This window comes from Podarcis cretensis (genome assembly GCF_951804945.1).
Source record: "Podarcis cretensis genome assembly, chromosome: 14".
Lineage (NCBI taxonomy): Eukaryota > Metazoa > Chordata > Lepidosauria > Squamata > Lacertidae > Podarcis > Podarcis cretensis.
In genome coordinates, this window is record NC_137183.1 from 46,214,730 (window position 1) to 46,227,953 (window position 13,224).

Here is a 13,224-nt window from a genome sequence, read left to right on the forward strand (position 1 = left end):
GAGGAGGAGGGGGGGGGACCATAGACTTGAGGAGCGCAGGGCCGGCTCCACTTCCGCTTCCGGGTCGCGGCCAAAGCTCGGGGCGAAGTGAGGAGGGGGAGGAAAGAGTCGCTTGTAGCCGGAGCCGCCGCCATCGTCCTCGCTATGCCCAAAGGAGGTGAGCCCGGCCGGGAGGGGAGGCCCGGGGCCTTGTGGCCTGGCCCTGTGGGGTGAAGGAGGCGGCGGGAGCGGGGAGCCCCCTGCCATCTTGGGCTCCCCTCTGGGCCGGCTGGAGGGGGGGACTTGGGGTCTCTGGTTCTCCCTTCCTGGGGACCCTCTGAGGGGTTGGAGGGTCTTGTTGTTAGCCGCCCTGAGCCCGGCTTCGGCTGGGGAGGGCGGGATATAAATAAAAAATTATTATTATTATTATTATTATTATTATTAAGAGCTGGAGGGAGGGGGCGCCTCTTAGGGGAGGGGGGTCGTGAGGGTGATGGCGGGGGTCCTCTCTTCTCCCTCCCTCCAAGCTGCTCCTTTGCCTGCCTTTTCGTGCGGCTTGGAAACCCAAGGCGCTGGTCCGGGTATTTTTTTTTTAACTAAAAATAAAAAGACGTGTTTTGTTCTGGAACGGTCTGCGCTGCTGTTTTCTAATCGTCAACCTAACGACTCATGGTGCTTTTTTTGATGATCCACGCGAGCTGCCTCCCGAAGGGGCTCGCGGTGAAAGGCAGCTTAGAAATGCCGGGAAGAAAACGATGGGGAGAGGAAACTTGGGGTGGGGTGAATGCCTTCAGTGGGCTCTGTCCTGATGATACTCTCCCCCCCCCCCGCCCCAACTTTTCACCAAATCACGACTTCTGGAAGCCTTCCCTAACAGTAGCTAAAAGGTACCAGGTTGCCTTAGATTCCCCGCTGCGGGTTGAGCATGGAGGCAGTTGCGTCAGGCAAAGCGGGGGCATGCGTACAAAAAGAAAGGGGGGGGGAAGCCTCTGATATGCCTTCCACGTGGGAAGGAGGCTGAGGGCCGATTCAGGCGCTTGGCTTGCACAAGTAGAAAGGAAAGGGGGCGTGGAACTGCCCCTGAACTTTTCCCATTAAAGCACATAGTCTCCTAAATCTCAAATGTTGAGAATCCAGGTGGTTCTTTTCTATACGACCTTCTGGAAGGCACCTGCTGTTAGCAGTAGGGTGCCAGATTAAACGGTAATTTGAGCTTGAAGGGCAAGGACTGTGGCTTGGCAGTAGAGCACCTGCTTTGAAAACAGAAGGTCTCTGGTTCATTTCTCAGGTTAGGGCTGGGAATATTGGTGCAGGCAACACTGAGCTCAGGCTGAGTCTGGCTCAGTATATGGCTGCTTTCATGTCTTATTAGAAAGGACCAAACTTTACTGAACCAGCTTTCACTAAGCCTTGCCACAGAATGTTCCAGGTTCAATCCCTGCCATTTCCCAAAGTTGTTGTTGTTGTTCTTGCTCCCTGCCATCTCCCAAGGTGGTGGTTGTTTTGTTGTTGTTGTTGTTGTATTTATTAAATCTGTTAGTCACTTTATCTTGCCCAAGGTAACCCAAAGCAACTTGCAGCCAAACAAACAAACAACCCCACATAGATACATTAAAACAGTGTGCATTTGTGTTACATTAAAAAAAACCATCCCACACACTTTAAAAGGCCACAGATAGTTAAAGGCCAAAGGCTTAATTATTTTTTAAGTTTCTGCCTGGCATCTAAAGATATATAAAGATGGTGCCAGATGAGCTTTCCTGGGGAGAGCATTCTACAAATGGGAAGCCACCTCAGATAAAGCCGGTTTTTGTGTTGCTGCCCTCCAGATCTCTCATGGAAGGGCCTCAGATAGAAGAGCCCCCTGTCTGCAACCCTAGAGACCTGCTGCCAGTCACTGTAGATAATAGTGAGGTCAATAGTCTGACTTGGTACAGACGCTTCAGGTTATAGACTCCGCTAACCCAGAAATAGTACCTCGGGTTAAGAACTTTGCTTCAGGATGAGAACAGAAATCGTGCCGCCGCGGTGCGGCACCAGCAGCAGGAGGCCCCATTAGCTAAAGTGGTACCTCAGGTTAAGAACAGTTTCAGGTTAATAACAGACATCCAGAACAAATTAAGTTCTTAACCCGAGGTACCACTGTATAAGGTAGCTTCCTGTGTTTGATCCAGTAGTGCTGCTCTTCCGAGATTTTGTGATCATTTACCTGCAACCTTGTGTAATATACTCCATAAACACTTTCCAAAAGCCTCTGTATGAAATTGCAGGACAAAAGCTAACAGCAAGACTTTTAAAAAAGGAAACCCTCTGGATAGTCCTCACCTAGAGAGAGGAGTGGAGGTCAAGATAGGAGCCCCTGAGAGGTTGAGGGGGTTGAGTCTAATCAGTATATAAATATAGTCCTTTTGAGAAGAGCTCAAAGCAGGCTGCACATAATAGATTTGTCCTTACAACAGAGCTGGGGAACCTCCATTATTTAGACTACAACTCCTACCATCCCTTTCCATTGACCAAGTTGGCTGGATTGATGAGAGTTCTCCAGTGACATCTGGAGAACCACAGGTCCCCCAACCCAACCTTTTGAGTAAGCCTGTGTTGTTTTCCCCATGAGAAGAACAGATTGAACAAGGGAAGCCAGTGGGCACTTGGCTAGATTAGGGGCTTGTTTTGTACTGGAGGCTAGCAGCTCATGTCTTTCATTCTTCACCACCACCACCACCAGCAGCAGCAGCTGAGGAAGGAAACAGAAGCAGTCATCTTGCTTTGACGAGTGCTGATGCTAATTTTTGTGTGTGTGTGTGTGTGTGTGTCAGTTTCGGTGAATTGATACAGAGCTTATTGTACGTCATTTCTGAATGAAGGTTATCATGGCTATTGTGCATTTAGCTAAATTGGTTGGTTAAAAACGACAGCGTCCCTAATTCTTCAGAAGTGAAGGGTGTATATATATGAAGTTGAAAATTCTGCCCGTCTGAAGCGGTGGCACAGAGCCAGGAGGAGGAGACTGCAATAGAGAGAGAAAAGAAACTGATAGCTTGGCTTTCACCAGACCTTTTTTTAGTGAAGATGGAGGCATGACTGAGCTTGTTGCTGGCCCCCTCCCCCCCCCCAGTGGAGAGGCTGCCTTGCCGCTGCATATTCAGTGCATGACTGGTTGCTTGCATGAACAGGAGAGGAAGAACGAGCAAGTCCTGAAGCTGCACCACACCCAGTTTGAACTATTTCCAAGGGATTCTGCCAGGATGTCTTTCCTGAATGCTAGCTTTTCCATAATCAGGGTTTCCTAGTGGTGGCTCTTGGATTCTCTGCCTCGCTGGATCTACAAAAGGAGCATGATGAGGTTTGCCACTGAAGCATGATGACATCCTGAAGGAAATGGAAGCTGCAATACCCGGTGCTCTCTCAGTGCAGCAGATCTGGCCAAAAGTACAAGAGCAAAGCATAGTTCAAAAAACGTAATGGCAGGAGATGGCTAGGATACAAACACTGAGCATTTATGGCTGGGGTGCTGGCTATCCATATTTGAAACAACAGAATTATTTCAGGAATTGCTCTATTGGGTCGGATCAAAGGTCCAAATTATCCAGTCTTCTGTTTTTCATAGGGACTTTTCCCGTGGAAGTTTGCCACTATGGCATGAAAGCAACATGCCCCCCTTCTTGTATGTTCCTGGTAGTCTGTGTTATTTTGCTTCTGAGCATGGAGGATCTATTCAGCTAAGAACCATTGGTTGACCCAAGTTCTTTGCATTTGATCGTTTTCAAAGCCACATAGCATCTTGCAGTAGCAACTTCCATGTGCGTTGGAGGACGCAGCTCCCAAATGTGGGTTTCTTTGTTTGGTTTTTTTTTAAAGCAACTTAAGTGTCAGGGTTGTGTGACAGACAAGCTAGCTTGCGTTAACCAGTTAGCAGTAAGAGGTTTTGTGTGGCCAGTTGGAATTAAATTAATGAAGCTTCACCCAACGCGACAGATGTCTTTCTCTGGGTCAGGAATAGTCAACATGGTTCCAGATGCTGTAGGACTGCATCTCCCTCCATTCCTGGCCATGCTGGCCGGACAGCTCCACCTCCACCTACAAACAAAAAAGATAGTGGCAGAGAGGAGGGGTTTATTTCCCCAACCTCACATTTTTAGATTAACCTCCTTGTATTGCTCCTGCCTCTCTCAGCTCTCTTTGCAATTGTTTTAGTTTTGGCTTTGTGTCTTTCTGCCCTGAGACCCTCAAGTGAAGGGGGCATTGCCTGAAAATGCGGTAAGTGAATTATAGAGCAACACAACTGACACAGCAGCTTTGAGCTACGAGGGAATGAAAACAGTGACTGCTCATCCTTGTTCAGTATGTGGCACATAAGCAGTCTGAAATCTTTGTTTTTCCCCATTTTTATTTTTATTTTTGTTTTAAATCCAGTTCCCACTGTTTGTCCATTGTAGGCAGATTTGCTCACATGAGCACAATCTTGAATTCTACCTCGCATTAGAATTTCCAGTTTCATATGGGTCTACTCAAATGGAAGCCCCACTGGGTTTAACGGTATTATTCTCAAATAAGTATTCAGAGGATTCCACCCCCACCCACCTCTCCAACTAACAGAATAGTGCAGCTACTCTTCTGGAAAGCAAGTGAAAATAGTTCCTTTCTGACTTTGATGTGCTACATACAGTGGTACCTCTGGTTACATACACTTCAGGTTACAGACTCCGCTAACCCAGAAATAGTGCTTCAGGTTAAGAACTTTGCTTCAGGATGAGAACAGAAATTGTGCTTCAGCGGCAGCAGGAGGCCCCATTAGCTAAAGTGGTGCTTCAGGTTAAGAACAGTTTCAGGTTAAGAACGGACCTCCGGAACAAATTAAGTACTTAATCTGAGGTACCACTGTACATGCACACAGTGGAAGCTGAGTTGGTGAGCTTGCTTATAATCCATTTACTTTTATCAAATAATATACTGCTTCTTCCACCTACATAGAGCAGGCACAGGGAACTTGTGTGCATCCAGATGTTGTTGGGATCCAGCCGCTGCCATGCTGGCTGGGCTGACGGGAATTGTAGTCTAACAGCATCTAGAAGGGGCCCCTATTCTCCTTCCAGAGCTACAGTTCCCAGCATTCCCTGGGAAGAGGGATTGACAGTTAAACCATCCCAGAAGCTGTATTTTGTCTGAAGGGAACAGAGGTCTTCTAACATCTCTCAGCAGCTTTAACAAACTACAGTTCCCAGGATTCTTTGGGGGAAGCTGTGACTGTTCCAAGTGCTATGACACAGCTTTAAATGTGGCGTTGCACATGCAGCCTGACTGTATGGAACAGCTGTGGGATTTGTAGTTGGCCTGCAGCCCAGGGCATGAGTCAGGCAGTGAGGGGAAGACAGAGATGCTGTGACTCCCAATCCCACAGGAAGGCTGTGGACAAGCCAAGTGGGGGGCCATCATGGCTTAGAATTCCATGCTGAGCAATGGGTTGAGCAGTGATATGTCCAGGATGAGATGGAAAGGACCCCTTTGACTCCCTGCTGGGAAGAATGACGAGGTCTGGAGGGATGGTAGAAGGTTTTAAAGAACCAGGAATGCTGGGACTTGCCAATTGAAAAGTTCTCCAGCCTTTCTTATGGTCTTCAAACAAAAACATCCTGGAGGTCCCGGGCCACAGAGAGGTTAGGCTGGCCTCAACCAAAGCCAGGGCTTTTTCAGCTGTGGCCCCAACTTGGTGGAACGCTCTGTCACAAGAGACGAGGGCCCTGCGGGACTTGACATCTTTCCGCAGGGCCTGCAAGACAGAGCTGTTCCACCAGGCCTTTGGCCAAGGTACAGTCTGACCCCCTCCTTTGGTAACTCTCACAGAACTGTAGCCCAGTGGTTGCCATTAATTTGATTTGAACTGATTTTAGAATGCTGTATTATTTTACTGTTGTTAGCTGCTCTGAGCCCGGCTTTGGCTGGGGAGGGCAGGATATAAATAACATCATCATCATCATTATTATTATTATTATTATTATTATTATTATTATTTGAGCTTTCTCTCCCCTCAAGCCAGCCTTCCTCATATTGCAGGACTTCTGCCAAGTTACCAGTCACTATGAATATATATGTACATGCCTCAAAGCCTTCATCAGCCCCAGCCAAAATGGCCAAAAGCCGGGGATGATGGGAGTTGCAGTCCAACATCTGGAGGGCACCAGATTGAGGAAGGCTGCCACCTGTGGTTGTATGTGGTTTTTATCCCCTAGATGCTAAATGAAGGAACCACCGATTCCCTCATCCTTCATGCTCTGCAGGAAGTCATGTTTTTATATATGTTGGAAGCCACCCAGTCAGATTGGCAGGGTGCACTGATGATGATGATGATTGGCTGCTGGGACATTCTAGGGCAAACTTTCCAGCCTCTAGTGCGTTCCAAACATTGCTGGACTCCAACTCCCATCATCCACATCCATTAGTCATGCTGGCTGGTGCCGATGAAGAGTTGGAGTCTACCTGTTTCGTTGCACATGGCTGGCAACTGGGCAGAAGGGGCAGGGCACTGGACTGCCTAGGCATTTTGGTCTGGTCTTGCTTGGTTGACTGCAACAAGCTGAGAGTGAGGAGACGAGGGCAACAGCGGCTGTCTGAAGTCGTGTTATTATTATTATTTATTATTTTATTTTTTGCTGTATGTTAAATTTGCATACTGCCCTATACCAGTAGGTCTCAAATCCCTAAACTGGCTCTTTCCTTGCAGGTAGGAAAGGAGGCCACAAAGGCCGGGCACGGCAGTACACAAGCCCAGAGGAGATTGACGCTCAGCTCCAAGCAGAGAAACAGAAGGCCAAGGTGTGTGTGTGTCTGCTGCCGTTTTCACAGGACCGGGGTAGTGATAGCAGGCATGAGTTGAACTGTGAGATGGGAAGTTGCCTAGTTCACCCTTTCCTTTGACACAGGCACATGAGTTCTTCTCTCAGCCTCCCATCTGCAAAAATGGGGATTTAGAAAAAGGAATTCTACATTTTTCATATTGAGAGTGTCACAGTCCGGTTCACAGGCGATCAAAGTCCCGGCTGGGGACGTCGGGACCGGGGGCAAGATGGCAGGGTGGGAGCAGGAACAGAGGTCCAGGAAGTCAAGGGTCTGAGGATCAAGGAAGCAAGGAGTCAAGGAGCCAAACACAGCAAGGCAGGGAACGTGTTGCTGTGGCAAAGAGCCGAAGGGAAATGCAGACCTTATATCCCTTCCCGGCTCTTGCCACCAGGTGCTGCGAGTTACCAATCGGCCTCACCTGTGCAGCCGTGCCTTGCCTCTTCAGAACAAACTTAGGAAGGCCCCCAAGCCTGCAAAGTCCTACTGGTCACAGAGCCTGGCTCCTGCACGCACTCCTGACAGAGAGAAGATCATTTAACCTTAACGTTGGGCAAAGGCTTGCAACGTATTTATTAGCATTGACCTTTTACCTTTACTCCAAGGAGATGCTTAGGATAGGTACTTAGTTCATCCTTATAATAACCCTTTGCGGTACAGCACACTAGAATCGAGTGTCTGTCTCCAGGTCACCCTGTGAGCTTTGTGGCTGAATGGGAATTTGAACCGATGTTTCCTCACACCATCCTCACTACTACAACACACTAGCTCTCAAATGCTTAATTATTGCTTACAGAACCCAATGAATTTGGGCCACTTCCGTCATTTGCCTGCCCTCCTTTGCACATGCCCATACCTCTGGGACAGAACATGACGTAAAAAAATAAAATAGACGTATTAGATCTATAGTCCACTATCCTTTGTAAGGAGTTCAGGGCAGCATAAATGGATCCCCCCGTTTCATCCTCACAACAGCCCTGACAGGTTAGGTTAGGTTTAGAGGAGGCGGTTGGTCCAGATCATCCAGTGAGCTTCATGGATGAAGAGCAGTTTGAGGAGCAGTCACACTGTAACTTCTACTCTGTGGTCGCCCAGCACTGATAATGCTTTTCACTTCCACAGGAGGAGGAGGAAGCAGAGGAAGGTGGCGATGGGGCAACAGGAGAACCCAAAAAGAAGGAGAAATCGCTAGATTCAGACGAGAGCGAAGAGGAGGAGGAGGACGATGAAGACTACCAGGTACTAACGAGATGTGCCATGGAAGGATGCTCAGTTCGTGTTAATCCCTGAAATTCAGGTCATTTCTCATCCAGCTGATTGCTGCCGAGTTCTTCACCCTGGAGGGCTGGTTTTCTTTCAGACGAGCTCTTACACGGCTGAATGTGGCCCTCCAGATATTTCTGTGTGGCCCTTAGGACTCCCCCAAAGCCATGCCCCCTCCCCTTTGCTAGCCTGCTCCACCCCATCTTTGCGTACGTCTGACTAGCTGGGACATGCCCTCAAACTGCAACGAGAGAAAGGGAGAGGTGTATAGAAAACTCGTGAGTTGTGTTTGGCTGAAATAGGACCTACTCTACAAAGCTGAGAAACCGCATCCATTTCCCCACCTGCTTTTTTCTGGCCCTCACCAACCGCTGGCATGCGGCCCCCTGGAAGATTCCCGTAAGAGAGAATTTGGGCTGAAAGAGTTTCCCCACCCCTGTCTCTCTTGAGATGCATTGATAACATAGCGGGAAGCAGGGGCAGCAGAGAGGGAAGGAATTGGTCCCATTCCCTGAGCAGTTTTTCCAGAGAGAACCCAGCAACCAACTGGGGAAGAGCCCACCAACCCAGTTCAGATATCTGCTGCAGTGGGCTTGGGCAAACCTTGAGAAGGTTGTTGTAGGGGCAACATGGGTTGGCTTTTTGTAGCCCAACTCCCCAAGGGCCTCTGAATCCTCTAAGTCAGAGGTTTTCAACCTTTTTGAGTCCACGGCTCCCTTGACCAACTGCATTATTTCTGCAGCTCTCCCGTGGGACTCAGGAGCCCAGTTACGTCGCCCCTCGCCTGCAGAGCTAGCAACCTCTCACCCTTTTTTGAACACCCTCCCTTGTGGAGTGTTCCCTTAGCCTCCTCTCCTCTCCCCTCCTCTTGGGAGTCCTCCAGGCAGCCGATGCTGTTGCCCCTGGTCTCAGCTGCCCCCCAAAGAGAGGTCCCTCCTCACACTGCCCCACAGAGGCCTGGGACTTGTCTGTCCATTCCCAACAGCAAGGGCTGGCAGACTAGCTGGCTGGCCTGCTTGCTTGCTTACTCTGAGGCCATGTCAGCTTCTGGCAACCAGCACCCCCTGACCAGCGTCAGGGGCACCATTCTCTTACGGAGCATGTAGCTAAGGCTTTTGCAACGAAGAGCTGCACAAGCCTTCAGGAGGCAGAGATGTGAGAGAGCTTCAGAGGAGGGAGGGAAGGAAGGACAGACAGAGGCCAATGTTGCCCACGGCACCACTGACCATCATTCAAGGCGCCCCAGGGTACCATGGCACACTGGTTGAAAACCACTGTCCTAAGTCCATGATCAGTCAGAGAAGAATGGATGGAGGCAGGAACTAGTAAAAGGAAAGCAAGGGAGATCTTCATTTTCATGTTGCAACAGCCCCCTCCCCTCAACTTTGCAAGGAGGTGAGGACCCCAAACAAAAGTGTGCAACAGCTTTTAGAGATTTTAGAAATTGTCCAACCCCTCAGGCAAAGCATCTCCACCCCCATCATTCAGCCTGGACACTGAGGTCCAGCTCCAAGGGCCTTCTGGCGGTTCCCTCGCTGCAAGAAGCCAAGTTGCAGGGAACCAGGCAGAGGGCCTTCTTGGTAGTGGCGCCCACCCTGTGGAACGCCCTCCCACCAGATGTCAAAGAGAAAAACAACTACCAGATTTTTAGAAGACATCTGAAGGGAAGCTTTTAATGTTAAGGGAAACTTTTAATGTTTAATAGATTATTGTATTTTAATATTCTGTTGGAAGCCGCCCAGAGTGGCTGGGGAAACCCAGCCAGATGGGCAGGGTATAAATTTATTATTATTATTATTATTATTATTATTATTATTATTATTATCATCATCATCATCATCATCACACACCGCCATAAGCTTTTACATGTTGTTTGTTCCACCCACCTGAAGTTGCCGCTGCTCATGTTCCCCTCTTGTCTTCTTCCATTCCAGCCAAAGCACAAAGGCGTGGAAGGCATGATAGACATAGAGAATCCCAACCGCGTTGCACAGACAGCCAAAAAAGTAACTCAGATAGACATGGAGAGCCCCAGGGAATTGTCGCGGAGAGAACGGTAAGGTGTTTTCCTCCCCTCTGGCGTGTGGGATTCTCAGAGAAGTGTTGCTTGGGGTGTGTAGAAGTCTGGGAGCCTGTGGTTCCCTGCTCCCTATTTTGGGAACCCGCAGACTGTCAAGGGACAATAACGGGCCTGTCCCAGGAGCAAAGGGAGGATAAATTGTGTTTTAACGCCCTTCTGCATGCCAACGCAGCTATGCTGAGCAAAGCAGCCCTGAGTAGTCACCTCTTGGCCGACCGAACATGGTGCATTCACCATCTTAGTAGATCTGTCCATATTTTTGCCTTTCTGCATGTGTGCCTTTAGCAGAGGCTGCCAGAGAGGAATTGAGTCGGGAATACAGTGGCCTGCAAAAGACAATACACTGAAGAGACTGGGGAGCAAGAGTAAGGCACTAGTTGCTGTCCCAGTTATTTGACTTGCTCTTTAGGGGGCAAAACCCAGGGGCGCTTGGCTTCCCAGGGCAAGCACCTCCCCGTGCGGAAAGAAGTCAGCAGAGTCGCCGCTGTAGGGCTGCTCTGATAGTTACTCTTCAAGGTCTCTGGCAGTGAGATGGTCTTTTACTAGAACTGCTGCTCCAGAGAGTGGCAGGGGGGAGGTGCACCAACCCTGTGGACACATCTGGAAACCTGAGAAACCATCATGGGCAGCAATTACCCACCTCCCCAAGTGCCCCGCAACCCTAGATGCAAACTCTACAGCATACTTGGCCCTCCTCCCCCGGCAATTAGGCTTTAAAAAATCTGGGTTTTTGAAGCTTAAACATCTTCCTGGAAACTGCAGCTTGAGAGAAACGGCCAGCCCACCTGCCCCAGCCCCACTTTTGACTTGCAAAAAGGGAGGCAATAGAAGAGTTTTCTCAGGTGTAATTGTGTGGCACGGGAAGACATTTGGCAGTGGGGGGGTTACTGGTGTCCCCCATTAAATCCTACCCCCCATGAGCACCACAATTAGGCTTGAAAGATTCTTTACATTGAAGCTTCTTTCAGACCTCATTGCCGTGCAAGCAGGGTGGCAGCTGGGAATGGCAGGATTGAGTTTGGATTGGATTAACCTTTCTCCAGCTGTGGATAGTCCCACATGCCCACCTCCAACTCATTTTGGTTTGGAAAAACAGCAAGGCCAATTGCGGAGGGGCTGGGGGTACCAGAGGTGTCTGTGGCAACCTGCACACAAAAGACCGAAGCAGCAATTTCTGCATGCAGAGGAGGAGCTGTACCCTCTATCTAGGGTTGAAATCCACAGAGTAGTCTCTGCTCAGAATGCTATTCAGGTGGGAAAGCGGAGCAGGTAGAGGGACATAAAAGTGTAAGCCATCTGCTGCCACCTGCCTTATTGCAGGGCAGATTTGAGCGTAAACCATATGTGGAACAAGTCTGCCCCTGCGGCTTGATGGAGGTAGAAACTGTCTCTCATGCCTTGTTACGCTGCCATCTCTACGGGGATATGCACTCAGTATTTATTACCCCTGCTATGCAAAAATCTCCAAATGAATCCGAACTTCAATGTCTAAAATCCCTGGTAGAGGACAAGGATCCTGAGATCACGTTAAGGGTAGCCAAATTCTGTGTGATTGCCATAAAACTTAGGGAACAAGCTGTGCTATCATCATGATTAAGGTTTAAAATGATAATTTTAGGTTATATGTTAGTGACTAAGTTTTAATTTATTTATTTTTTTAACCGTTGCTATATCTGTACTGTCCCTGTTACACCTAATTGCAAATTCAAATGTATCCCTATCGTGTTTTACGACTTCCTTGATATTGTATGTGGGCTGGAGCTGGTCTGTGACTGAAATAATAAAATTCATTTTGAAAGTGTAAGAGCCCTGCTGGATGAGCTTCAAAGGTCCACTTAGTGCAGCATCCTGTATCTCCCAGGGGCCAAGCCAGATGCCTCCGGAAAGACCATCAGCAGGGCATAAAGGCAGGTGCCTCTCCCTTGCGGTGGCTCCCTAGCAAATGGTACCCGGTGGCCTCTGATAATGGCAGAGGCATAATGCAAACGGATGGGACGTCGTCACAATCCTTTTGGCCCTCCATCACCTCCTTTAAGCTGTGCTTGTGTCCATGTGGGAAGGAGTGTCTTCTGAACTCTGATTAAAACCTCCTTCGCTGGATTGTTCTTCTTTTTTTTCCTCCCCCCCCCTTTTTTCTCAAAACAGAGAAGAGATTGAGAAACAGAAGGCGAAAGAGAGGTACATGAAGATGCACCTCGCCGGGAAGACAGAGCAGGCCAAGGCAGACCTCGCCCGACTAGCCATCATCCGGAAACAGAGGGAAGAGGCGGCCAAAAAGAAAGAGGAAGAAAGGAAAGGTAAGGAAGCCTTTGAGCCGAAGAAGGCCCAAACCTCAGGGGTTCAAATTGGCCTCCTCAAGACTGTTTCTCCCCCCCACACACACACACTTGCTAGAGAGGCAGCTGCCAGTACACCATGTGGACCTTAAAATGTGGCCCCAATTGTGAACTGGCAAGGGGGAGAAAGCTCAGTTCTCCCTCCCCTCAGCCCAAGCCTCTGGCCTCTGAATCACTGTGCACAGTGTTTTGCAAGCCCTGCGTTGTGCTCTGAAGTCCCGCCTTCTCCTGGTGCCATTGTGCCATCAGGTGACTGACAGGTGAGTGGCTCTGCCCATCTAGGATCAGGCCCACAGACCCCAAAAAGTAACCCACCACCTCTTTAATATAGAGCCCCTTCCTGGCAGGAACTTAGGGAGCTGCCTTTTGCGGGATCCAACCACTGGCCATCTAGCTCCCTATTTGCGTTGACTGGTGGTGGCTCCCTCGCTTCAGGCTTTTCCTAGCCTGCTGCCCAGGTGCAAGGCAGCTGTGAAGTTTACAGAGAAGTGACATTCTTTGCATGTCCCGAAGGAGCTGTTTAAACGTCAAGCATCGTTAGTATTTTACACAAAATTATTGCACAGTAACTACTTTTGCAGAGGGGAGAGAGAAATTTGGGGGCTGTTGTTATGTTGGGAATAAAATGTTAAGACTTGAAGCAGAGGACTGCTGTGTCTGAGCCACTCTCATGTGTGAAGCAACTCTGTGCCCAAATAACTTTATTCATCTAACCTCCTTCAAGAGGGGGCCATA

General features: G+C 49.0%; 1 protein-coding gene across 1 annotated transcript in view; it reads left to right on the top strand.

The window, feature by feature from the left end:
- The window catches only part of PDAP1 (PDGFA associated protein 1), a 15,570-nt gene continuing 2,346 nt past the window's right edge, over positions 1 to 13,224 (top strand). The window contains exons 1-5 of the mRNA XM_079954074.1: positions 1 to 157; positions 6,698 to 6,789; positions 7,933 to 8,049; positions 10,008 to 10,129; positions 12,299 to 12,450. Coding sequence (XP_079810200.1) covers positions 145 to 157; positions 6,698 to 6,789; positions 7,933 to 8,049; positions 10,008 to 10,129; positions 12,299 to 12,450 — 496 coding nt within the window. The 5' untranslated portion in view covers positions 1 to 144. The remainder of the gene's footprint in view (positions 158 to 6,697; positions 6,790 to 7,932; positions 8,050 to 10,007; positions 10,130 to 12,298; positions 12,451 to 13,224) is intronic.